This window comes from Gasterosteus aculeatus, chromosome 16, assembly GCF_964276395.1.
Source record: "Gasterosteus aculeatus chromosome 16, fGasAcu3.hap1.1, whole genome shotgun sequence".
In the NCBI taxonomy this organism is placed as follows: Eukaryota; Metazoa; Chordata; class Actinopteri; order Perciformes; family Gasterosteidae; genus Gasterosteus; species Gasterosteus aculeatus.
In genome coordinates, this window is record NC_135704.1 from 7,566,049 (window position 1) to 7,592,033 (window position 25,985).

The window sequence follows — 25,985 nt, forward strand, 5'->3', positions numbered from 1 at the left end:
CAAATCCCCAAATTGATCAATTATAGCCTTGAGTATTGAGAATTGAATACAGTAGATTTTAAACAAAGCTGCCAGCTTGGAAACCTAATTTATGTGCATCAGAAAATTGAGTGAAAACAGGTCTCAAGTAGATATCATTCATTTGCTTCATGCACTTTATAAGTGAATTTGAATCCTTATCAAAGGTCATGATGATGGTGTATTATTTTGGAAAAAGACTTTACTTGATCATGTGCGTAAACTCAAGTATCTGGTGCCATCTAGCGGCTGCTAATCAGAAACACAGTTGCTTTTTAAATGCAGCGCGCATCCATTCAAAGGCCCTGCAGTCTAAATTCAGGTAATTTGGCAGCTAATTAAATGCTATGATTAGTTGTAATTGGAGTACCGTTAAAGCACGAGTTTACCTTGTCTCATGGGGGAACAAATTAACAGAAGGCGACGATTAGGCCCATCACTTTATTTCCTACTGTTTATTAATTGGTGAAGCCTCCACAGATGTATTGTTTCTTGACTGAATGAGTTTTTGAGTGTTTTCAGTGATTGCCTGGTTGATTTCACTTGACGAATGACTGCATGTGCATTTGAGTGAACTAGCTTTACAGGTTCATGTGTGACCCCCCCCCCCCCCCTTGCGAATCATGTCAGAGGTTGCCGAATGTATCTAACACAGTTCGAGAGACTGAAATTGTGTGAGTAAGCATTGCTCACGCTGCAGGATGCCGGTCCCTCTCTGAGCAAATATAATAGGTGTGTTTTTGTCTCTGGCGGTGCTGATGTGTTTCACATGCCTTCTCTCTTCATGCCCGGTCCGGGTGCCAAGAGAGGGGCTTAAACCTGCGTCTGGAGATGGGAGCTGTGGAGATCCCAGGGAGCGGATGCTTGGCACCGTGAAATAGGATTTGGGGAGGACCGAAGCAATGAAGCGAGAGGGAGAGGAGCAACTGCCAAGTCCTCTCTACGGATTTGATGCCCCCCTCCTCACCCCTTAAACATATTCAGCTTGTGCACACACACACACACACACACACACACACAAACACACACAAACACACACACACATGCTTGCATTGGGCGAGGGAAGGAGAGGGGGATTGTGGATGGAGAGTGAGAGAAAAGAAAAGCAAAGAGGGGAGTACGCTAAGAACAACAATGTTTGAAGCAGTAACATTGTGCAGTCAGAGAGGCAGTGACCTGAACATGTGTTCCTCACCGTAATCAACTTAAACAAGTTGCTAATCCTGCCCGGGCGTTTACCAGGTGCAACGTGCCTGGTAATACTCTGTGCTTATGGTTTCCTGCATGCATGTTGCAGATGATCCCCTATAAGTGACAGGCAGATGTTGAAAAAGAGAGAAATAGAATAGAGGGGCGGGGCTACTCACATGGCTGTCACAGGAGGTGATTGATTTTCCGCCCCCCTGTTATCAAGGCCGGCAGCCACCAGGACCCCTAATACCCTCCTGTCTGACACACGCACACACTATCAGCAGCTCAATACCCAGAAAATAGGCCTATCAAGTGTCATCTGTCTTTTTCTCTCTCTCTCTCTCTCTCTCTCTCTCTCTCTCTCTCTCTCTCTCTCTCTCTCTCTCACGTGGTCAGAACAAATATCTAATCAGCATAGTTGGCTCAGTCTGCACAGAGCAGAAGAGAGCAGAAGAAAGGGAAACATAGTTAGCTCGCTTCTCCTGTAGCTGACAAAGCACAAAAAAGCGCAAAAACAAAATCAGATACCAACCAGAGCACAGATGATCGAGGAGCTGAGATGATTCAGAGAAACAAGATGGATGAACGGATGGATGCCTCGGGGCATTTTTTTTTATTTCAGATCACATCTTTCTGTTTATCTCAGTGCTGAATTCCGATAGGAGGAAAGCATCAAACCCCAAAGTTGATAGCTTGTGAGTCATACTGCTGTAAATTATCATCAAGGCGGGAAAAATCAGCATAAAGAAGTGTGATGACCAAGATTTCAAGGCAGAACGCTCTCCTCCCCACACTTCCTCTTTCTGCCGGCCCTTACCTCTCTTTCCTTTTTTTGCCTCTTGTTACCTCTAAAACCCTCTCTTAAATGATTTCTTCTATTTTTTTTCCTTCAATTTTCCACAAAGGACTTGCGCAATTTTGCCATTACTCATATTATTGCTGGTGGCTGCAAACTGAGTCTTGGCTCCATTCCTCAGGGGTAATTGGAAACTGCAGGTGTGAGGGCACATTAGCATACACGAGCCTTGCACAGCACACTGGCTCGGCCCTAATGGCACCAAGAAAAATACATCTTTCTAATGCCAGAGAAACGGATGTGCTGTTGTCACACCACTGAGAGCACTCGAAAAGTGAGCTTGTGCACTGTCTCTGTATGCTGTTGGTGGGTAAGACAAAGAGAGAAAAGGGGATAGAGACAAATTGGCGCTGATTGTTTGATACAATAAAAAAAAACTGCACCAAAGAAATGTTTTTCCGTGCAAACATAAATGAGAACTATGCTAGTTGAGTTGTGCAGTACAAAATGCAAAACAAAGTGTTTCACATTATGAAGGAGAGAGCAATGAAGTCACTGTTAAATGGGATGCTAATTTTAGTTTTCTTAGTTGCAAACATTTGTCCCATCTTTGGCATGTGTTGTTGACTCATCTTGCAGAAAATCAAATAAGTAGCATGAGTTGGGATACATGCATACATGTACCAACTTTAATGTCATACGGATTCTCTGATCTCAAATCAATGTGTTTATTTTTTAGGCATGAGGCTGATCAAATTATTCAGGCCAGGCTAGATTTAAAGTGATTTATGACAAAAATGAATAGTCATTTCCATTTGGGTTAAGTTAAAATAATTATTTGACTATTGCTTTTTCCGTGTTTCAAAACATCTAGGCTGAGCCTCACAGTCTCGTCCCTCTTATCTCTCTCTCACTCGTTCATTATCATTATCAAATAAAGCAAAAAATATTAACAAAAATGACGAATATATTTAAAACCCTGCACGTTAGCCATCGTTGTGCCACCTGTCGGTCAGCAACCAAAACCCTTTGTTTCATCAATGCTAATGAACACTTTCAGTTAGAGTTTGAAATAGTTCTGACACAATCCTCCATTGTGTTTACTTTTAAATGAATAACAATTGAAGGATTAAGATATTCCAGAATTACATTGAATGTCATATGTTTACACTGAATCCCTCAGTTAGTAGACAATTTTGTATTTTGCTTTCACTTGTCTCTACACGGGGAGCCGGTCCTCTTCCCGTAGTCAGCCACGTGGCTCCAGCGTGAGTCTTAACAGACTCTTATACGCACCGCGAGGTTCAAGTGGGAGTGAGTTTGTTTGTGAGTGCGAACCTTATTATTTGTTAACACTGCAGAACAAACATACTTTAGGCAGTAAAGGTGCAAAGTGTAATGCCTCCTGAACAAACGAAATGGGGGCAGCATTTCACCTCTACTAATGGGTTCATTTTAAAATGACAGTTGTCAGTTATTTGAAAAAAAGTGTGTGTGTGTTCAGTCCATGCACACTATTGGCCTTTTCAGAACATGCAGTTCTGGACACTCCCTCCTCGCTGGGGATCTCCTACCAGAACTACATACCAAGCAATTATTTTCTCTCTAAGCATTCGCACCTCGAATAGGATTGCTGTGCGCTGCTGGTTAAACTTAATCCGTTGTTCTACTGGGTTTGCTCGCTGACGGATTTTCTTCCATTTCTATGTGTTTTATCACGTTGCCCACACAGCTGACACGTTTCAAAAAGTTTACCACTAGGGGGTTGTGTGTGTTTGGATGGTCAGTTTCATTGTCTTTACTTCTGTTTAAACAGCAAGACAGACGATCAAAGCGTACACGGGCCCACCGGTCAGTTACTCTTGAATGCTGGTGGAACCACCTCTCAGCGGCGCAGAGCACGAGGACGGTGCAAGTTGTGTTTATCATTTCCATCACTTTGGATTAAATCCAATAAACAAACTGTGAAAATACGCACAGACCATAAGATGATTTGTCCCCATTATTCCACCTTAATGGAATAAGGTCAACATTAATGATATTAATCGCACCTACTTACCATACACCTGTTTACCTTGCACTGACGTGCTTCTTTGTTTCCTGGTCTGAGGGCGGTACGAGTGTTACTCCATGACGGGATGGGATAGCTGGCTACTACGATTGCTCCTTTCCCTGGATATTTCCTGCAAAAGAACACGTAGACGTCTTTCAGATAACGTTGCAACACAATGCAACCTTCACATATTTTCAATGTAGAACCATGTCCATGCATCGTTAGTCCGTCTCTCTTTCTCATTTGGACACACTGTCATTGAATTCAACGAGAAAATGTGTCCAAACTTGTGTATGTGTTTTGGAGAAATAAATGATTACATTATATGTAGCCCATTAGAGAAATATTCTATCTTGAGAATCAAGCCACCATCACAATAGTTTCATTTGTGTCTAAGTGAAGGGAATAAAAGACCAGCAGGAATATCCGATTTTAAAGTAATCACAGGTATATCTTGATATTAGGAGAGCCACTGGGGCTCGCTTTGCCACAAAAAAGAGAAATGAAAAGCAGGGAAACCAATTTCTTCTAAGGAGGTGAAATAATGACCCATTTGGACCCCCCCTGGTATAGGGTGTTCAACCCTCCAACTTGCTAACTTGTGTTATTACCATGTCCATTCACACTCTCACAGACACACACACACACACACACTCTCGCAGGGTCTTTCTTTGTCCTGTCTGTAGTCTGCAGTTTTTCTTGTCTACGGAACAATACCAAAAAAGCTTGCTAAACAGTGACATCCATTGACTCCCAGACGCCCCGCTGAGCACATCTCGCTGGAGGTAGGGCTTCATGGGAGCGAACAAGCCGTCACTCCGCTGAGAAAGGCTGTAGTCACCTCGCAGAGCACACACGTGCACTGATAAATAAACACCGGCCAGGGTGAAATATGTCACGAACAGAACAAGAGAAGGGCTGGAAAAAAGTCAGAATACTCAAAAAGATTCCCCAAACCATGTGTACATATATATATATATATATATATATATATATACAAATATATTGGTATTGAGTCTTTCTCTCTCCAGTAATCAAATACATTGTTGTTGATATAATCTGAGTGAATATATTTAGATACATTTAGTTTAAATCAAAGTAGTTCTGTAAAAGAAAGAGCTATATCTGTCCTTGACTCCAGCGGTTCTTCTTTCTTCACATTAAAAGCAATGTATGTATTTTTAATTTAGTATTTTTATACAGTGTATGAGGGTTTTCAGAACAAAATTGGCTTATAATAAGACTTGAACTTTGGACCTATGTGATTCACTGTGCAAAGCTGCTATTGCAGCTATTACCCATTATGAATTACAAAATGATCAAGGTATATAATCTATTTTCAAAAATGTAAACGAGAATTGACAAAATTTGATGGAAGAGATGTTAGATCTTCATCCAGATCACAGCATTAAAACTAAACTCTCAACTGACCTAATAAATTCACTTTCAAATGAAGTAATAACACTCTTTAAAAAGGCAGCTAATAGATCCCAGTGATGGCAGTTTGGATCAATTAGGCCAAAGGTGTTAAAAGCGTACAGTGTCTAGAACAGGATTTTCATCAAGCAGCTTTTGAAAAAACAGTTTACAAAGTGCTTTCACCTTTGACAATGAACAGTATCTCTGACTCGTTTTCAAAGCTAATACGGCAGATTGTTGTCGTTGGAAACGCAATTGTCTGTTGTCAGAACTGAGGTTTGAGGAAGCGCTTCTCCTTAAAGTACCGGACAAAATGAGGCAAAACCACTGGTGCTGCTGAGTATCTGCGGTTATTGGCAGCCGTGGAGTTAAACGGTGCTACATATCAAACTAGTGATTGTGTTGTCTTTTATTTGTCTTCTTTCAAAATATGTGTGTGTGTGTGTGTGTGTGTGTATTGGTCATGTATTTGTGTGCGTGTTGTTTTCCCTGCAGGAGGTCAGAACACTTCTGTGCTGACTGACTGTGAGGGATTATTATGGGATTAGGGGTGTCTTGGTTACCACGGTGAGATGATAATCACGGTGGATGTCCTCTGGTCTCTACGGGGACAGCAGCGTTAATCAAACATGGAGACACTCGGGGATGAGGGGGGGAACACTGCTGGGAGCGTGAACACGTGTGTGATGTTGCTTCCCGTTTACCAGGCGCTACGTGTTGCGCTCACGTGTTGATATTTTGGGTGAAACAGCTGTCAGGTGGAGAGAGGGGAGGCGAGGGGGGGGGGGGGTGTCATCTCGCCAGCAGATGAGTGAATTTATGTTTTGTGGAAATAAAATATGCCCCCCCCCACCTCCGTGCCTCCAGATGGTCCCTGCGGAGAAAGGGTGATTATCTGGCCCATCTGAGCCAGGCAACCTGAGAGTGTTGATGTTGGGTGGGCAGTGCGGTGCCACGCCAAGCCTCCTGTCCCCAGGAGCCTGAATACGATCCCCTCTACCTGCCCCCCCCCTGTCTCTGGTCCTCTCCCTCCCTCCACCACCGGCTAGACTTACTGCAAATCCCCACCCTTCCTCCTCCCCCCCTTTCCTTCTAGCCTGTCTCCACCCTGGGATAGACTTTCTTCCACCTGACAAGGCTTGGCCTGGATTACTGGAATACCTGGACAGGTAGTTCTGCTGAGGGAGGTGTCAAGTGCATGTGTTTGTATGAGGCAGACTAGGAGAGAGGGAACGGGAGCGTTAGTGATGCTTAGCAACCCGTTGGGGGCCAAAACGGCGACGTGGTTGCCGGGGACTTGGCAGGGCACTCTGTTCCAAAGTCCCCTTCAGTAATCCCATGAATAAATGACCAGGGGTCGCCAGCTCTGTTAATAAAGTCGTCCTGGTTTTGATTTGCAATCTACTCTGCCTCCTTTCTCTCCCCTCCTCAGTCCGTCTTGTTTGTCCGCTGGCTAATTAGGCCAGGCGTTGGGTTTCCCGTCATGTGTTTGATATGAGTTTATCAGAGCGGCAGGGGTCAGGGCACGGTGTTGTTGGACCAGACTGTAGCCTGAGCCGCGATCACAAACTCAGCCAGGAGAGCGAAGCAAACCAGCTGACGCATCAGGAGGAAAGAAAACAAGTCAAACAGTTAGAGGCTCTATGTGTTCACTGTATTTTAAACTTGAAAGGATCTAAAAAATATATATATATATATATATATTTTCATTACATGTTTCCTGCTTCAGCACTATTAGTATTTGGGATTTCCACTGGGTCAAAAAATCTCTAATCATCAACCTACTTGAAATTCCCTTTCATTCAATTGTTAAAGGTTTAATTCTACAATCGCAGAGGAATTTAGATGAATAGATACTTGATTCTTTAGAATTCAAAATGAATGGCTTCTAAAACATTTCAATCTTGGGGGTTATATTTTAAAAGAATAATTTAAATAAAGATATTTAGCTTGGGCTCGAGCTCCAAATTGAATATTTTGGATGCAGAATGTAAATACTCAAGTAGCTAATAGCTTGAGATGCATCATTATTATCAATTGATGGAGCTGTCATTATAAATATTGTGTACAAACTGTTTTAAGTCAGTCTTTGTTGCGAGCTCTCCGAAAGTCTTCTATTCTTTAAACTCATGATTTAATGAAACACAAATTACAGATTCAATACGTTATATTTGTGAGGAAACAGGTAAATCTTTTTCTGACCAGCAACGAATATCATTCTCCTGCAGCAGATTTCAGCTCCATTTGAAAAGAAAATTGTGGAATGTGTTTCATCTGAAGCCTGTTTACCTTTTATCAATGGAACAAAACATATAATTATGTTATTTGGTGACAAAAAAAGGAATGAATGCATGGAACTAAACCAGCAGTATTACTGCCTCACAACTTGTATAATGTGCAGCATTTTCATGATATTATAATTTGTCCTCAAAGGTTCCTTCAATACTTGTAATTTAAAATCACCACCAGTAGTGTCGAATTTCTGATTCTTTTAAAACCTTCTTCCCTATATTTTACACTGCTTCTGCACATGCACTGCAGTGCATTCAAGAGAGGGCAGTGTAACCACACATGCGGGGTGTGCTTGAGGCTTTTCTCCATGTCAGTATCCAGCTCTCACTTAAAAATAAACTTAAAAATAACATATTACTGTTCATTTCTATACGTCACATGGGTTGCATCTTTTTTTAGTTTCATCATTGAAAATCAGAATCTTTTTGGTATCGACGTATTTTTATTGTTTTCAACTGATGCTTGTTATGGCAAAATGTAAAGAGAGAAAAAATGAAATGTATTAGGATATAATTTCGGACGGAAACTCCCGGTGGTCAAGCTGTGAGGAAAGAGCTGTGCATGGTAATTGTGGCGACGCCCACTAACCACTGTGCCACGTGCATCAGCATACCGCACGTCCACATGTTGGAAAATTGCTCCATTGTCGATGTATTATTGTTTCAGTGGCCGCAGAGAGGTTGCTTTTCTCGGCCCTGGGTGGCGTCATTAACTCAGTCTGGAGTAACGCGTTTAAATCAGATGGCATTGTACAGGTGTAACTACTGCTGTTCTTGCATGTGATTAATGTCCCCCTTTTTGATTAATTTCCTACGTCGGCTGTGGAGCCCTCGCATTTGTGATTAATGAACCTTCAGCCTCGTGTAGTATAATGGCGGTTTGGTACATATTTTACTCCTGCATATGGGCTCTCTCTACGGCTGGTGCCAGCGTGTAGCATCCTTCAAATCCCAGTTCAGTCAATGGTCACAGCCAAAGTTCAGACTAAAGGAAATCCATATCTCAAAAGCAAGAGTCTGTCTCTCTGTGAAGTCATGATAGGGGCGGTACATTGGGCTTTCCTGCTGTAGTTAATCTTGGAGACAAAGACACAGAAACTGGCACAGCCCTTGTATGTAAAGTTAGTTGCAGGCTGATACATAAATCCACATACGCTGACGCAGCTCCGGTCCCATGGGTCTAAGCTTCTATCTCTGCCCGAGGGCTGCAAAGGGTGTGACCAAGATGCTGCAAACCACGGCCTCACACTCTTACCCTGTTCACAAAGGTGAAGGGCGAAAACACGCGTACAGCTTGGTTATACTCACTCACTGTTGACCTTTTGGCGTCTAAGTCAATATTCTGTCCTCTCTCCCTCTCGGGCTTCATCTCTCTACTCCCCACCTTCCCCACCTTCCCCACCTTCTCCATCTCCCCCGGTGGTGACAGAGTCGGAGGACGGCGGTCTGTAATTAGCTGGTTGACCCCGGGGTTGGGTTGTGTGACCCCGGCAGCCGCGAAGCGCGGATCCAGCCTGATCAGATGAGTAGTTCTGAGGGATCAGTGGTTGAAAGACAGCCGCCTCCTCGCCTGAGCCAAGCCAGTCACATAAGCCAGCGCGGCCGACACGGGCACAGTTACAGGAGCCCAGCTGCCGAGCCCGAACGGAGTCACAAACACCTGTCCGGGTAGAGCACAGACGCACAGACGCGTGCTTTTCAACATCCACGGACACCAACGTGTGCTGCTAAACACGCTACCTGCCACCACTGAGGGAAAGGAGCAGGAGTGGGGGGGGGGCTGAGGCGTAACCCGACCCGGGGAGGGGGAAGTGGAGGGGAGCAAGGTGAGCAAGGGGATGGGAGGGGGAGGGAGGAGCAGTGCTGGCCCTTGGTCAAGTGCCTTGTATTCCACAAACAGGCCGCATCCAGTTACACTCTACCTGAGACGCCGAGCCTGAGGAGAGGATTCAAAGAAAAGCATGTGGACCTCCCGCACTTTGGTGCACCTTCTTGGGCTAATTTCTCTCTGAAAAATGGTCGACACACTTCTCCTTTCTTCTGGCTCAGTTTATGAGCATCTATGAGGGTGGTGGTGTCTTTTTTTCAGCTGGCAGAAGTATTAAACGCACTGCGTTGCCATCGCAGAGGTGCCTGCGAGCAGCTTGACAACTGGTGGACGTGGCTCGGCCGTCTTTGGTGCCTTCCGCCGCTCTCTACCCTGATTAAAAGCAGCGCGACGGGAGAAAGGGAGGGGAGTGTGTCATCAAGGACACGCTGGGAGACGTTCACCTGAGAAGCCACAGTCACCGACCGCCGCGGGCACATCCGTGTGACCTGAACGCCGGCGCCGTTTGAAGTCGTGACAGAGAGACAAAAGTGTCTGCATCTGAAACTTCTGCCTTTAGGGGTAAACGAAGGGATGGGAAGAAATAGAGAGGCAGGCACACGGCACATAAAAGGAGCGCGAGGAGATGTAGATAGGTGGAGAGACGGGGTAGAAAGACGGAGAGAGAGGAGCGAGCGGAAAAAGTTAAGGCCTCGTCTTTGAGATGCTTATTGTTTAGTGTCACTCCATTCATTTGTACCTACTTACCTCTCTCAAGTCATCATGTTTACACAGGCTGGTGCTGCAATTCCCCTGTAGTGAAAACCCTCTGCTGTTTTTCCTCCTTCTTTCCCCTCTTCCTTTGTCTTTTTCCTGCTGGTTGGGAATCGGCGAGGCTTGCTCATCGGCGCCAGCCTCTGTTAATCCCCTCCCAAAGCACCTTAGCAACGCTAGGAATTTAGAGATGCTAAAAAAAAATTAAAAAAAACACCACGACAACGACAACAACTGTTCTTAACACTGGGCTCGTATTGGCAAGAGTGGCCACGTCTTGAGATGTGTGTGTGTGTGTTTTCCATAAGTAGTTCAGAACAGTCTGGAAGGGTGTGATAACCAGGGATCTCTCAAGAGTGTGTGCGCCGCGCGCGGGCATCTGAATTTGTGTGTGTGTGTGTGTGTGTGTGTGTGTGTGTGTGTGCGTGCGTGTGTGTGTACACAGAGTGGGAGAGTAGGTTTTTGTGATATAGTCCCTATAACACCAGCAACCTGGTAATCACTGCATGTAGTCACCTGAGATGCTCATTATCTAGTCCCTGTGTGCACGTTATGTCTGTGTTTGTTTACCAAGTGTCTGCGCACACACACACACACACACACACACACACAGATGCAACATGCTGCTCAACCCTTCTCTCACCAGTCTTTGTCTTTGTGCGGTTGTCTGCAAACACCTGACGAGTGACCGAGGCCGAGAGGCTGAGCGGGTGAAAAAGTGGAGAAAACCGCTCGTGTTATTGTGGGCCTGACTTAAGCCAAATGCCTCGATGGAAGGAACAAAATACCAATAAAGCGAGGTTACAGCGCTCACCGCAATTATGCCGTTAGTTATTTTTCAATTGTTGGCTTTTGTGGTTTTCATAAATCAACACATATCAACCCCCACCTCTTTCTTTCTCTCGATCTAAAATCAATTACTCAGGGGTGGTGCTAAATTAATTGAGGGCACATTGAAGCCTTGAAATTAACACATAGTTTAAATGTTTAAACTTTTCTAAAACTTCTCACTTTTTGAAGCATTCATTTATCTCCCAAATTGAATGTTGAAAAAAAAAGACGAGAAGCACAATATTTCATTCTTAGGCATAAGACGCACGATTTTATTTAATATGTATTCTTTTTTTTCTCAGCTGAAGCTAACACAACAGTAAAACAGATTGCACAATAAATGTGTTCAGTAAAAGACGGAGATAGTTAATCATGAAGAAAACTAGTGGTTTCCTTTTCTGAAAATGTAAAAGAGAAATATTCATATGTCACTTCATGCACTGGAGAGATCTTAATGGACACCTACGATGATATGTAAACAATAAATGTTTATTTCTACGCTGCTTCTGTTGATAAAAGAAGTTTGTTTTCAAATAAAAGCGACGTGTTTCATACTGACTGCTGCTTTTCTCTGCCGATGCTCCGGTGCCAGATCAGTGCACGTTTCTTATTGGGCCGGTCACACCACACATTAAATACACTCAAGGCTGTAGAAATATTCATTACAGGCATTTTGACGGATTTTACAAATCTGAAAATGCAGCGGGTTGTTGGAAAACATGCCAGCTGAGGGACTAAGAGTATTAAGGGAGTGAAGCTGGCTCCAGTAGAAGGGAACGGGACGCGGGAGCCGTTTATTGGTTTTGCTGGGATGGAAAATGTGGCGCTGTGGTTGTTTTTTCATTTATTTTTTTGGTGATGATTTTCCCGGCTGACCCAACACAACATAAAGATAAAATAAAATCAAAGTTGCGTAATTAAGGGGGTTAAGGGGAGTTATTATCACATGGGGAAGAGTGATTGAAGGGAATTTGTGGCTCTGACTGTCGCTGACATTTTCCTAAAGGTCTGTTCGCCCGCAGCACCTATGTTCTAGTGCTCGTCATAATGATGGCCTGCCAGCAGAGGAGACGAGGTGCTATCTGTTAATCACAGGCCCCTCAGTGATCCATGTCCACTGGTGATAGCCATGATGGACAGTTTGCTGGAAGAGAGAGACAGACAGAGAAAGAGGGAGATGGACAAAGAGAGGATATTGATTGGTAAGGATATCAAATGTCAAAAGTCAATAAATAAAGACACAGCAGAAAACAGTGACCTGCATTTTCACATGTCGGGTTTAAGATATTAAACCCGACATGTGAAACGCAACATATCTACCGAACGCTTAATAGCCAGCAGGTTATCAATTAAAATACAAATTACTCAAATTTATCCCAGACTTTAAACAGTCTGATTGCTGACAATCATCTAATGGCTCTGGAAACAAATTGAGTAGGATTAGAATCATTAAAAACAATTTATCTGCTCCTCTTGGACATATTGCTGTGACATACACATCTTTCACTTGTTCCAATCTGACCTATCCAAACCACACAGTTTGTTGATCACTTGACCCCAGAGAGTTTAAAGGTCAGCCGGTTCAAAGAGCTATCAGCGCGCGGCAGGCACCGTAAACCTGCTGTTTCTTATTTGAACCATTTGACCCCACATTAACCTCATTCTCCACTGCACTGAGAATTATCACCTGCCACAGAGGAGCAGAAATCCTTTACAGCATCTGGTGGGTACACATGTGTGCGGGCCAGCGATAGAGAAACACTGCAGGTGTGTGTACGCCACACACTGCATGGCCACCTCATGTTGGCGCGTGAGCTAAAGGGAGGAGGGCAGGAAAAGTCCCCTGAGAACCATGAATGACATTCACAAAATCTTATTGAAATCATTGGTCTCATTGGCAGTAACACTGATATTTCTATGACTATTTTGTGTTGCTTGTGGCTACATTTCCGATGTTCATAAATGATTTCTTAATTGTGGAAACAGGCTGTGGACACTAGCAATAAGGTAAAAGTTTGGGGACCAGGAATGAATCGATTTTGAGATATTTCCCAATGGACCGGAGACGTGGACACAAAGTGACGTTATTGCCGTTGGTATTGGTGTTAAAAACAGCGAGCCAACTAAAACTTTGTAGTCCCGTGACTCCTGTGACATGTTGTCCAGTATGTTGACAGGAATTCCTTCCCGCCAGAAGCACATGAACATGCAACATCTTATAAAAAGGTCGTCTAAAAGGAAGCTGCACTTCACTGCTGCTCTTGACTCTAAGAAACAGATAAGATCAATTATTTGCTACCAGACAACTAAACCTCTGGTGAATCAATTCTGGCGGTTTATTGTGAATTCAGAGCCTGACCTGAAAAAGGCACGCGGAGACCCTGAGGAAATAGAGTTTAACTTAAAAAGGTTCATGTTGCTTTAGCTAATTCTTCTTTTGAATGCATAGATAATTGTGTCTGATGATAGTTAAAGTATGACCTCTTTGTTCATCTGCCTTTTCAGGTCACATATATATATTCTTTCATGTCATCCCATCACGGCAGTCTGCACGAGAGTGTAAAGCTTCCCCTCTGACACGTCTCTGCATGTGTCTGGTGCGGCTCATTCTCATGCGATTCATTGCATCTTGTCTGTGATCCTCTGGAGAGGAGTGGGAGGTAGTTGGAGGCACTGATTACTCGTCCTTAGGGTCTTACCTGATTGTCTGGCTGCTATGTTTCTCGCCCTGTTGGACGCATTTTTTTTTTTTAGAAACGTTGCTGCAGCCTGAGATCTCAGCAAAGTTAATACTGCGGACCTGACAAGTGGAGAAGCGAAAAAGCCAATTCCTATCAAACGTCAGTTATCCAAGCAAACCTGCTGTGGGCCGGCTGTGCTGTACTTTGCGGTATAAAAAGCTGGATAGAGTGGAATATAAATGGATGAATGTGAATAATTGCTCCGCTACTTAGCGAGTAGCGGAGGGAATCACAGAGCGAATGGGCGTCTTTGCAAAAGCGACGGATGTAATGCCAGGACTAAACGCTCGCACACTGGACGCCGACAATAATGTGCTACACATTATGCTGACACGGGTACGTCCACAACTTAAGCTAAGAACCCGCGGCTAGGTGTTTGCACCTGTCAGCGGTGCACGTAGAAACGGCCGCTGCACTGAACATTCAAATATTGCAGCTTACTTATGCTTACGGTCCTGAGTCAGGTGGTGGTGTCACGTCATACGTGTAAAAGTCTTTCTTATGGGTGGATCAGGCAGAAATAGTCGCAGTCACCACAACCTGGTATTCATTGAATTTGTGTATCTGTCACATGTCAAGTGAACTATTTTGACACTAGACAGCGTCGGCTTTTTGTTCAGAATAGCATTTACCGTAGTAACTTTCACCACTGCTCATTTTAGAATGGACGCCAAAAGAAAATGTGTTCTTCCTTTAATTAAATAGGCATGTGGGTGAAGGTTCTCTCCCTCGCTGGCAAAAACTGGCAGCCAGAAACAAACTGCCATGATCCATTGTACCAACAAAGAACAGTGCGCTAGCTCAAAAGTTGTCTACTTACAATCCAATTATTATCAACAGCGTGGCTGGAAGTTAAGTTTATTGTTTGTTGGCACGAAAAACCCTGTTAGGGGGTCAGGAAAGCCTCGGAGTTTGGTGAAAGCTTTTGGTGGGTTTCCCACTAGTAACCGCAAATCATTCAATTTAATCGTATAAATACGACAAATTGTGAAGCGTTTACATTTGAAAGCACAGAGATGGCATATTGAAGGTACAAATCAGTAGGAGGGGTTTTTAATTTTGAGTTCTTGAACGTTCATAACACACATATATATATATATATATATATATATATATATATATATATATATATATATATATATATATATATATATATATATATATATGACGAATTATGAGTACATTCATTTAGATTTTCACTGCGCTTTTAAGTACAGATCAGTAGTCATATGGTCTTGTAATCATGGTTCGGTAGTGCTTTAATGGGGGACTTTGGACTCCTGGCTTTAGCCCTGATTGAGAGTCTCCTCATCCTTTCACTCACTGGTGGACAGTGAGGCCACTAAGTGTGCACCCTAACCCCCCAAACTTCCATCTTTTACCAACGTATTCTTTCCTTTGTTGTCGTTCCCCCCAAAACTCCCCGGTTCCCGTGGAGTGGCTGCATGGTTTTGTGTGGCCCCCCGCCCCCCCCCCCCCATGCACTACCCCGTTTTTATCACTTCTCTGACGGGTTACCCCGGTCCCCCTCGCACCTGCACCGCTCCCAGGTCCCTACAGGAATGCGCTGGGGCTCGTAATCTTCTTTGTGGAGGCCATTGAGTTGTACGGATGACTGAAACTTCTCAACCTCACAGCGCGCTGGTCGCTGAATGGCGCGCAGCGTGGGGCGGCTCTCCAAACCACGGCCGCTGCCAAATTCCTACAGTGGCGCTCCACAATCACTCCCACACAGGCCCAGATACAGGCTGCCGCCAGGCGGGGGAGGCGGGGGGGGGAGGGGGCGTGGCGGTGTGTGTGTGTGTGTGTGTGTGTGTGTGTGTGTGGCGCGCGCACGGACACTTTTGCCTTGACATTGCCAATCTGAGCATGCAAACATTTCTTGGGGTTTTCTCCCTTTTCGATTAGTCCATAGAAGGAAGGAGTGATTTCTAGGGCACCAATACTAATAATTGTAATTTCCATTCGCATATCTCACCTCTTGACAAAAAGTCCCAGTGCTGATGTTATTCCAGCAACGGAGAAATCTGAAAAATACAACAACAACAAAATAGAAAAATTAAAGCTGCGAGCAGCGATGGACGGGTCCAGGCGTAGGAATGCTTGACAAAAGTTTCAAAATAAAGCAATTTCTCATAACTTTCAGGACATTTGTGCTGCGTTTCGGTGAATTAGGTCCGTGTGGCGCCATATAGCGTGGAAGCTGTGGGTAGATAGAGCAGCACTGCAGGATTAAGAGGCAGCAAGATTGTTAAACATGTCAACGTGTAATTGCACGATAAGGCCCTTCCGAGGAATTCATTGGCCCAGTTGCTTTCTCTATTCCGCGCTAATCTCGCCCGGCACATTCGCTCTGTGCAATCTGTCTCCATAATCTTCTGTGACAGAGCGGGCGACGAGTGCAGCCTGTTTGGTAATTTTTTTTTTTTTTAGGAAAAGGGGGAGGAGGAGCGCACGGAGAAAATATGCAGAGGCGTGATAAAGTGACGCTAATTATCCCCATTTAGGACAGGGAGTGCAAGGGATCGGGGCTTTACGAGCAACCGAGTGTGCGCTGGTGCTGATGGCCTCCTAGCACGGAATATATCAGTGGCTACAAGATAAGAGCATCGCGCAGTGGAGAGATTTATTGGTCGGTCAGCTAAACACACGCACACGCGTGCATGCACAGAAACGCGGAGACACACACACACACACACACACACACACACGCACCGCTGCTTCATAGCCGTCATGCGTTGCACCCTACACTTACCCCTCTTCCAACCTTAAGGTGTAATTTATTCGGGTTAAATTTGCCAGAACGCTCCTCTTTTAGCCCGGCGATGCGCCGTGACGCGCTCCGCCTCCCCGTGCATTCAGTGTTAATCCGCATCTCTTCACATCAACAGATAAAATTTAAACAGTGGAAGAAAAAAAACGCGCGAGGAAGCCATCCCGTGCCGTGCGGCGCACGCACAGCGCGGAGACGCGTCTTCTTTGGGGTTTCGGAAAGGAAAATATATTTCGAGACATTGTTCCTCTGATTTCTTTCAATAGATTGTTGCTCAGCCAAACGTTACACGCTTTACTTTGAGGACTAACAGGTTTAATTGACATGCCATGCAAGTCTTCATCAGTGTGAAATGGGCCCTTTAACTATGTATTTGAGATTAGTTGATTCTAAAATGCCTAAGTAGGCATATTATTGCCTCATTTGCATGTGTATGGCTATTAGTCTGTATCTACACATGGGACCTACAGGCAATACAAAAAATATACACGTCAAACCCAGCTGATGACTGTCAAAGGAAATGACGTAATTTCTTCGACCAATTTTCTTTTTTTTTAAGATCAAATGTCTGAATTAGATTTTATCCCTTTTCCCCTTTTCAAACTTTGTAAATGTACAAACTGGTCATCCCAAATCAAACATCTAAAACTCTGAAATTCCAACATCAGTAACCCAATTATCACGCGCGTGTTGCCAATATGAAGTTTAAGTCCAGTCTGCGCACATTTGGGCCCCACCGTCTTTGTTGTGCACGTCCTTGAAGGCGTTAATTGCGGCCTTAGATGCGCAGATCCCCAACGCACGTAGGGGATCCGCGCATCTCATCTGGAGTTATTTTATATGTGGAATGTAAGATATTCGACTTCCTAACGACGGACGGTTAATTCCCCAAGTTGATAAGGATAAATGGCACGATAATAGTTATTACATATCTTTTTGAGAACTGTTAACTGTTTGATAACAAAGTAAAAAAATTTAGAAATACAGCTCAACATATGAAGACTTTGTTGTACGTAGTTTTTTTTTAATTCTCACCATGGAGATATTATTAAATCACTTTTGCTTTATATTTATATTTAAGTATATACCCTTTAACTTAAACTGAATTCTAAAAGACAGAAACAGTTGATCATTCTAAAAAACGAAATGTCTATTTAGACATAAAGCAGGTAAAAGGAAAGATGATTGAAATTGTACTCTAGTGTTCATTATATATTACTGTTATTTAATTTGTCTGCCTGGTATTACTTTACGTCAAGTGTTCAAGCAGGTAGTGAAATTAAATTAATTTATTCTCAGTGCATCAAAAGGATATTTGAATCTATTTCAATGAATTTTACGTATTCATAAGTAATAAAGTATTATATTCAGATAAACCTCTAAAAAGTCAATATGAAATCATGTGTTGTATTGCGTTTTTTGAAGAACGTATTAACAATCTTACAATCTTATGTGACAATAAAAAGTCGGACAAAACCTTTCAATTCATTATAGAGAAATAAGACATTTAGAATGAATAAAAACATAATTCAGCTTACATTTTCTATCAATACTCTCAAAGTTTCTAAGCAGTTACAGGTGGGAATTAGGTTTGTTATTAGCATATTTTAAGTGTTACCTCTTATTTCCATGAATAATGTTAGTAAAATATACAGGTGGTTCGTTGTGAGGCATTTAAGCAATCAGATTCGATTATAATTTAAAATACAATATGTAAATTGAATATATTTTGATCCTAATCTGGCACTAAACAAAACTTTGTCTATGAATATATTTCTCATTACTCCCATTGTTGAGTCCGTGAAACATCACCATCCAATCAAAATCAGGATGTTTGTTGGAGGCCTAGAGCCTGTATCCGTTTTACGCACGATTTTACGACTATGCTCGTGGGATCATGTGGTGTCACAATTTAAACAGGTGGCTATTTTTCTCGAGAAGAGGCTGGATGATATTCTTGTGTCCTAACACGTGAAAACAATCCTGTAAGAACATTGTGAAAATAATCAATCTAAGACGGTAGTCTTAAGAATCAAAAGCAACATCTGGTGAAATTTATTCAATTCTTCGTCATTGCAATAGCAGGGCTTTTCACTTGCAGAAAAGCACTTAAATTACAACAGCAGTTGCCCGTCATCCTTTGAAATATTAAAATTATTCACAATTTACAATAATTAGTGTTACAATAAAAAGAGATGGTTTCCAAGAATTAAGACACAGGCGTCAGCAAATGAACACAAATGTTTAAAGAATGTGACTTTCCCCATATCTTTTGAAGCACTTTCTTAATATTATGACACGTTATCTCATTTTCAATAACTTACAAGAACCCCCCCCCCCCAAAAAAGTATGAGACAATTGAACCAAATACCCCCCATGTGAACCTGGCGTAACCTTCAACTAAGATTGTGAAGTAATGGACAAAAGTATGGTAGCACAATCACCAATTTCTCAGCATCATATTCGTTATATAATCCCACCGGTGGCAATACAAAAAAAAAAGCCGAGATGAATTTGCTATTTACCCTTCATTTACAAGACCATAGACATTCTGTACAAAATGCAGGTAGTTTTAGGGACCGGGGTTAATTAGAAAAGAGGTAAATATTTGGTTATGTGTTCGTTTGGAGTTTTCAATTATTCTGTGAGTTCTAAATGTGTGTTAGAGGGACCGTCCCGTTCACTCCAGCCGTGGCGCTCTGGTAATGCTGCGGTAAGGCATGGAGTCTACTTTGCATTGACGGGTCGCCCGGCTCTCCGGTCGGTAAATACATGCTTATCATCTCTCTCAAGTCTCCGGGGCAAGGACCCCGTGAGTGTGTGCTGCTGACGGGAGGGCTTACACTCGGCTCCGACTTCACCAGCGACCCTAACGTCCCCATGGTGGCTGAGGAAGTGACGCCGGAGCCCTGGTGCTGTGTGTAGGTGATCCCGCCGTAGCCGGATGGAGAAGCGTTCATGTAGCTCTGAGAGTTTGAGATGGGGCTGTACTGCAGCGCTGTCATGTCGTAGCGGTGCATGGGCTGCGGGTTGTGTGAGTGATGGTGGTGCGAGTGGTGGTGGTGGTGCGCTCCGCTCCCCGGGTGCTGGCTGTAGGCGAGCTGCGCCTCCTGCATCATCGCCGCGGCAGCCGCAGCGGCGGCCACCTGCCCCGAGTACGCGCCGTTCGCCCAGCCGTTCATGTGCGCGTAGCCGGAGCCGGCGGAGCCTCCGTGACCCCCGGGGCTCTCCAACCTCTGCCCAACTCCGGATGAACTCATTCCGACTCCTAAACCAACTCCACCACCTCCGCCGGGCCCGGAAAGCAGTCCACCGGCAAGGGAATATTTGTCCTTTTTCAGCAGCGTCTTGGTCTTCCTTCTTGGCCGGTACTTGTAATCCGGATGCTCCTTCATGTGCATGGCTCGCAACCGTTTCGCCTCGTCGATGAAGGGGCGCTTTTCAGCCTCGGACATCACCTTCCACTCGGCGCCCAGCCGTTTGCTGATCTCAGAGTTGTGCATTTTGGGGTTCTCTTGGGCCATCTTCCTCCGCTGCCCACGGGACCACACCATGAACGCGTTCATCGGTCTCTTCACCCGCTCCTGATTCGCTTTGGACCCGCTATTTGGCCCCGTTTGCCCCGTGGCCGTGTTCGTTTGGGGGCCAGGGGAATGCAGGTCAGTTTCCATCATCATGCTATACATTCACCTGGTTTTAAACTTCGCCACCAACAGAGAAAAAGTCTATTTCAAGATAGGTGCGCACGAGATCGGGCGCGCACAGGCTGGGTACAGAATTGATATTCTTAGCCCCAAAGATTTAAACACGAGACGAAAAATATTCCGAAAAGGGATATAAAATGTTCTCCAACCAGTATTTCGCACTGTCGTCGTCTGGGTTGGTTCACATCCACTGTGATAGAATGCGCATTGGAGCCACTTTCCCTGTCGGAGTTAAGAAGTTGGTTAAAGCGGCGGCCATATGATGCGCACTGACAGCGGTTAAATGAGCCACAAGCGGCCAATGGGGCTCTAACAGCAGAGTGATTTGCATGGCGTTTGGTCAGGTGACTAGAGGACCATAGAGGGAGAACACACCGGAGGAGGAGGAGGAGGAGAAGGAGGAGGAGGAGGCAGAAATGAGGGCCAATCCCACAAATAGCACAAGGCATTTGAAATTTCCAAACGCTCTCAGAGACATCAGCTAAACAAAAATAACTACGATTTGTTAGCAGGGATGTGGAGGGGTAGAGTCTTTGAGCACCATGAGTCAAACATCTAAATATATTTCAAAGAACCGCTATGGCTTCAATAGACATGGAGACGCAGCCTGCAGCAGCTTTTACGATCAGCGTCACAAAAGTTGGGGTAAAGTTTCTTTATTCGTGCTTAAACTTCAGAACATTTCCTTCCAAGTTTAGTCTCACATCCATCGTGCGTCCTAGAAGCCCAAACCCAACTCCCAACTTGTACACTGGAACTACAGACTACCCAAACCCAACAATATCAGACCACTTCACGCTCAACCGACAACTCAAAATCCATTCTTTCAGAAGACCATGTAGTAAAAGTAGGTGTCAGGATGCCATGACAAAAATTTGGTTAAAAAAAAAGAAAAGAAAACGACGGTCCAAGTCCCCGAGCAAGTGATGACGTGGAATTTGCCGGGTCAAAGCGTGGACATCGCCGTCTGCTGGCGGCGGGGGACGATTCCTGCCTGAGCCTGCGTGCGCCCGCAGCTAAACCAGACCGCGTGGAAGCCGCTCCGATGCCGCCTTCGGCAGTGGACTTTTAACGTGGCCGGTGCACTTTGCTTCCGTCATTTTTACACCCGAGCAACCCGATGGAAACCGTGCGAGGGAGCCGATTGCACGCGTCCTCCAGCCCTCGCATATATAATCCGGATTCCGCACAGCTGACCTCCCATGAAAAGCCCAATCAACCTCTAATTGAAAGGGAAAACGAAATACTACATCCCACGGCGAGACTAACGATTTAATCATTCTATCATCCTTCGCCGTTTTTTTTAATTTTAATTGGGGCTTAGCGTGTTATGGCTCTCCGTTTAGGGCCCGAGGGAGCGGGATCACTTGGACAGATCCATGCGTCTTAACGGGACATCACAGAGGTCAATAAACGTGTCGTCTGGGCCACGAGGCTTAAGGCAACGGAAGAACACGATGTAATGACACCTGGACAGCTACACGGCGGTAAGGGCCGGGGAAGCTGTCCCACCAGAAAACAAATCAACAAACTAAATAAACAATGAACTATGACGCACGTTGGCCTCTTTTAATAAATACATTTGTGTCACTTGACAAATCCGAAAAAGGAGCAGCTTATTTAGCTAAAATCAAAAAAGTTAAGGAGTAATGTTGTAAATAAATAAATGGGATTGTGGCACATTTACTATTGGAAGTTTTAAGACTTTTAATGGGTTGAGCCGTATTTCCGGATGTCTGTTTAACCCAAGGGTGTTGTTAAATAAACACATGATTGAATAAAAAATAATAATGTAACGGCGTAAATTAAAGTATCGATCGAAAAGTTAGTCGAATAATATATATGTTATTGTTATTATGTGTTTCTGTCATTGTGGAGGGGATTTCGGATTGTAGAGGATTAGTCTTTACAATGACACTGGGACACCGGGGCCCCCGTTTACTCTCTCTGTCATCCCCCCATCAGTTACTCCTCTTTTAACCAACCTCTTTTCAAACCTCCTCGCTCCTTTGTGTGCTGCCTCTGCAACAGGATGTGCGCGCTGCGATGATGGTGCGCGGCAGGGGCCAAGGGTCAAAGCAGTTATCAATCCGCCTCGTAAATGAATAAATAAATAACAGACGGATTACGAATAAATACAACTCCAGTCGCCCAAATTACGCACGGCGTCTAGTTGGTGTTTGTGTCTTTAACTCACAAATCCCTCGCTTATAATACTCGAATACTAAAAAACTTTTTTTTTTAAATTAATAATAATTAAAATAATCTATTTATTTGCGTTACCCTCTATCCGCCAGCCAACGTGAAAATGGTTAATGGCCTTTGGGAGGATCTTTTATTTTTTAATCACCTGCTGACGGACGCGGGAATCACAGGAATCGTGGGGTAACAGCCCAATACCCCAGAAATCAGCCTGCACACTCCCACCCGCCTCCCCCCGCAAGTAAAAAAGATCTCAAAACCATCTCACATATCAACGGCCACCGAGCCGCGTTAGACAATACACAGCTGATTCATATTGTTATTATTATTATTTACAAGGTTAATCCAGCCCGACGCGGGTTTCAATAGATCCGGAGCCGATAATGTCCCCTCGGTGAAACCAAAGTTGGTCGGCTGGAGAGCAACTGGTAGCACCGTGAGCTGCGCACAGATCCGCGCGCACGCTGCAGCCCGGCGCGTCTCACTGGTCCCCAAATCAATACACAGCCTGCACCGAGACGCGAGGAGCTCAACACAACGGCGAAAAAAATACTTATTTCCATATGCGCAATCACAGATAAGAAGTTCGCCTCACTCTTCACATTTTCGTTCGCTTTTATTCCACCTCAGATTTAGACAAAAAAATAGATTTTTACTCACCACAGACGGTTTGTATAAAGCATCTACAGGATGAATACTATACACGCGTAACCGTCACATGCAAACGCACGCATGTTCCCCTCGCTCCCCTCTACTCCAGACCAAGTGGGCAGATTTCTCCCTCCATACTCCTAAAGCCGTCCTAAACCCTCCAAAGCTTCATGTAAAACCGCTACTCCCACTACTATGTGGCCGCTCGAGTGCCAAGGCCATCCATGCCCGGTGCCCAAACCCACCACTCAACACACACTGAGGGGCAGAGACAAGAAGAAATGACATTTATTATACACTCCAAAAAAGACAATTCCAAGTTATTGTTTCTCTCTGCAAAAGGGGGCTTGCTTCGAACACAATGGAGCGTCTTTTGTGTTGCACAGAACAATACAAAACAAGTATTCTAATAAATAGCCACTCTCTTTTCTTTTTTTTTTTTTTTTTTTTTTGGCTCTCCAGGATAAATGGGCTGGAGCGGCGGGGTTCTGAGAGGCAGCTGCGCTGCTCTCGGAGAGGAGGGGCGAGGACTTGGGGAGGAGCCCCGCACCCCCTCCGCGTCCTCCTGGATACTGACTCCCATTACTGATCCTGGAGCGGAGGAGAATGCAAGGAGAGCGCTGCGGAGCTATTGGCCCCCCCCCCCCGGTTGTTTTTACTCGCGACACACTCTTTGTTCCAACAACGTGATCCTCAAATAGCGCTTCACAATATCAAGTCCGGCATCCGAAACGACGAGGGGAACACGCACACGCATACACACGCACGCACGTCTTATTATTATGTTGGAACATTTAAACATTCTCAAACAGAGTTGGAAGATCAGAGGTACGAATCATTTGCTTGGTCATAAGGATTGTTTGGGGAATTTGGTGTATTTATTACGTTTTTCAAAACATACAGAACACAAACACACTCGCACACAATTTAGGTTTTAGACAGTTAATTATATACTATATTTCCTTAAAAATGTATAGTTTTTATGTGGCAACAATTGTCAGGACTGTTTTTGTTCATATTTCTTGAGTTACACTCAGTAAGATGATAGTAACCAGCCTTTTTATATAATTTTATCTCATTGCTGCAGAATAAAACAACTTCATGTTTACCAGAGATTATTCTGTCCCTTTGCATCATACAAACACACAAAGAGAGAGAGAGAGAGAGAGAGAGAGAGAGAGAGAGAGAGAGAGAGAGAGAGAGAGAGAGAGAGAGAGAGAGAGAGAGAGATCAGGTCAAGTCCGTCCTGGCCTAAAAGCTTTAAGGGAAGAGTAAACCAATCCGCTAAAAGCAGAGGTCTTAGCTCAGTTCACATGGTCCCTCTTGAACGCAAATCTCCATGACTGTAAAAAAAACTTCAAAAAATACCCCTTAAGCAATAACTTAAACGTTTGCAGAGATGATTTAATTTTGAAAACTCCAGAATTGAATAAGAAAGCACATAATCGGCAATGAAGTTGTTGTAATTCGCCTATTTTCACAAATTTAACAAAAAGAACTGGAGAAGACGGTGTTGTCCACCAAAGTGGAATATCTTGTAAGACAATATGTGACACAACCTTGTAAGAATCCAGTGTTATTAAGATCTGGTAAATGCTAAAATAGGGTTAATGTATTAATGGCATGAAGCATTGTGTCGGTATTACATTTTGGAGCAGGATTGGAACCCCAAACACACAAGCTGAAAGTGGGATTTTTCGACAGAGAGAACATGCCATTCAAATCTGGGGCACCCTTGTCTACAAATTTGTTCTTTTGTTGCTCTATTTTCATCTTCTTCTCTTGGTTGAATTGTGAGAGAAGATCATACAAGGGCTTGATGGAGGGGTGAGGCACAGACAGACTGACATAAAGAAGTCAGAAAAAGAGGAAGAAAAAAGAGGAAACAGAGAGAGAGAGAGAGAGAGAGAGAGACCAGGGAGGCCAATGTCAATCCCATGGCAAACAGCAGTGGATAATCATGGGCTTTAGGAAAACACTGTGTCCATAATGCTATTACCCAGGATTACCTACTCCAGCAGAGAAGGCGAGACTCTCTTCACAATGTGCCCCAGACCTTTCAGATAATCATCTTATCACAGATGACAAACCCAGAAGAAACATCCCATTATTCAAGAAGGGGAAGGAAAAAAATCTACAGCATGTTTGGATGAAGACATATTGTAAGGCTAAATTATTCTCGCGGAAAAAAATATCAGATTTTGAAATTAGCACGCCAGTCGCTTCCCCACTCTCTCTCCCCCCTTTCATTCTCTCACTGTCTCTTTCTGCCGGGGCGCTTTCTCCTTTTCCCGCAGGGCAATTAGAGACAAGATTTTATGCACTGCTCAGCTTATCAATTAGCCATAACACCTTCCCCTCTGATTGGTCTGTAATGAACGTAATGGTTTTAACAGTCAGGAGTTGCAACTCTAAGAGGTGCTGTGCTAATGGTGTCGCCACGGCGATGGAGTCACAGTAACAGCTCTGTGGAAAAGCAGGAAGGAGGTGAGAGGAGAGGCGTTGGGGAGGGGGGGGGGGACCTAACACATCTCTAATTAGAGCTCACAGTCAGTCATTACTCATGTAATAGGGTGTAACACTAATGGCTATCAGGCAAACCCCCACAAACAACAGAGGGGGATTCTTGTAAGGTGAGAGGAGCAGAACATTTATGGAGGACGAGGAAGAAGGAAGAATCGTGATATTATGTTGAGGGAGAGTAGAGCAGTTGGGGGTGTAGAGCAGACTTTTT

At 44.2% G+C, this 25,985-nt stretch overlaps 1 protein-coding gene across 2 annotated transcripts; it reads right to left on the minus strand.

Moving 5' to 3' along the window:
• Positions 1-11,423: 11,423 nt before the first annotated feature.
• On the minus strand, positions 11,424-23,512 carry sox1a (SRY-box transcription factor 1a). 2 transcript variants are annotated; one of them, XM_040201764.2, is made up of 3 exons: positions 19,538-23,242; positions 15,900-15,948; positions 11,424-12,324 (listed from the first exon to the last, which is right to left on the minus strand). In XM_040201764.2, exons 1-2 carry the CDS (start codon positions 20,378-20,380, stop codon positions 15,928-15,930), a joined length of 864 nt encoding a protein of 287 aa, XP_040057698.1. In that variant the 5' UTR covers positions 20,381-23,242; the 3' UTR covers positions 11,424-12,324; positions 15,900-15,927. The 2 variants fall into 2 exon arrangements, with proteins under 2 accessions (XP_040057698.1, XP_040057697.1); XM_040201763.2 differs by lacking the exons at positions 11,424-12,324; positions 15,900-15,948 and adding an exon at positions 23,261-23,512 and having other exon boundaries at positions 18,720-20,620.
• Between the last annotated feature and the right edge of the window lie 2,473 nt (positions 23,513-25,985).

Coding starts and splice junctions, on each gene's coding strand:
- sox1a (XM_040201763.2), bottom strand. CDS start 20,380: ATGTATAGCATGATGATGGAAACTGACCTGCATTCCCCTGGCCCCCAA.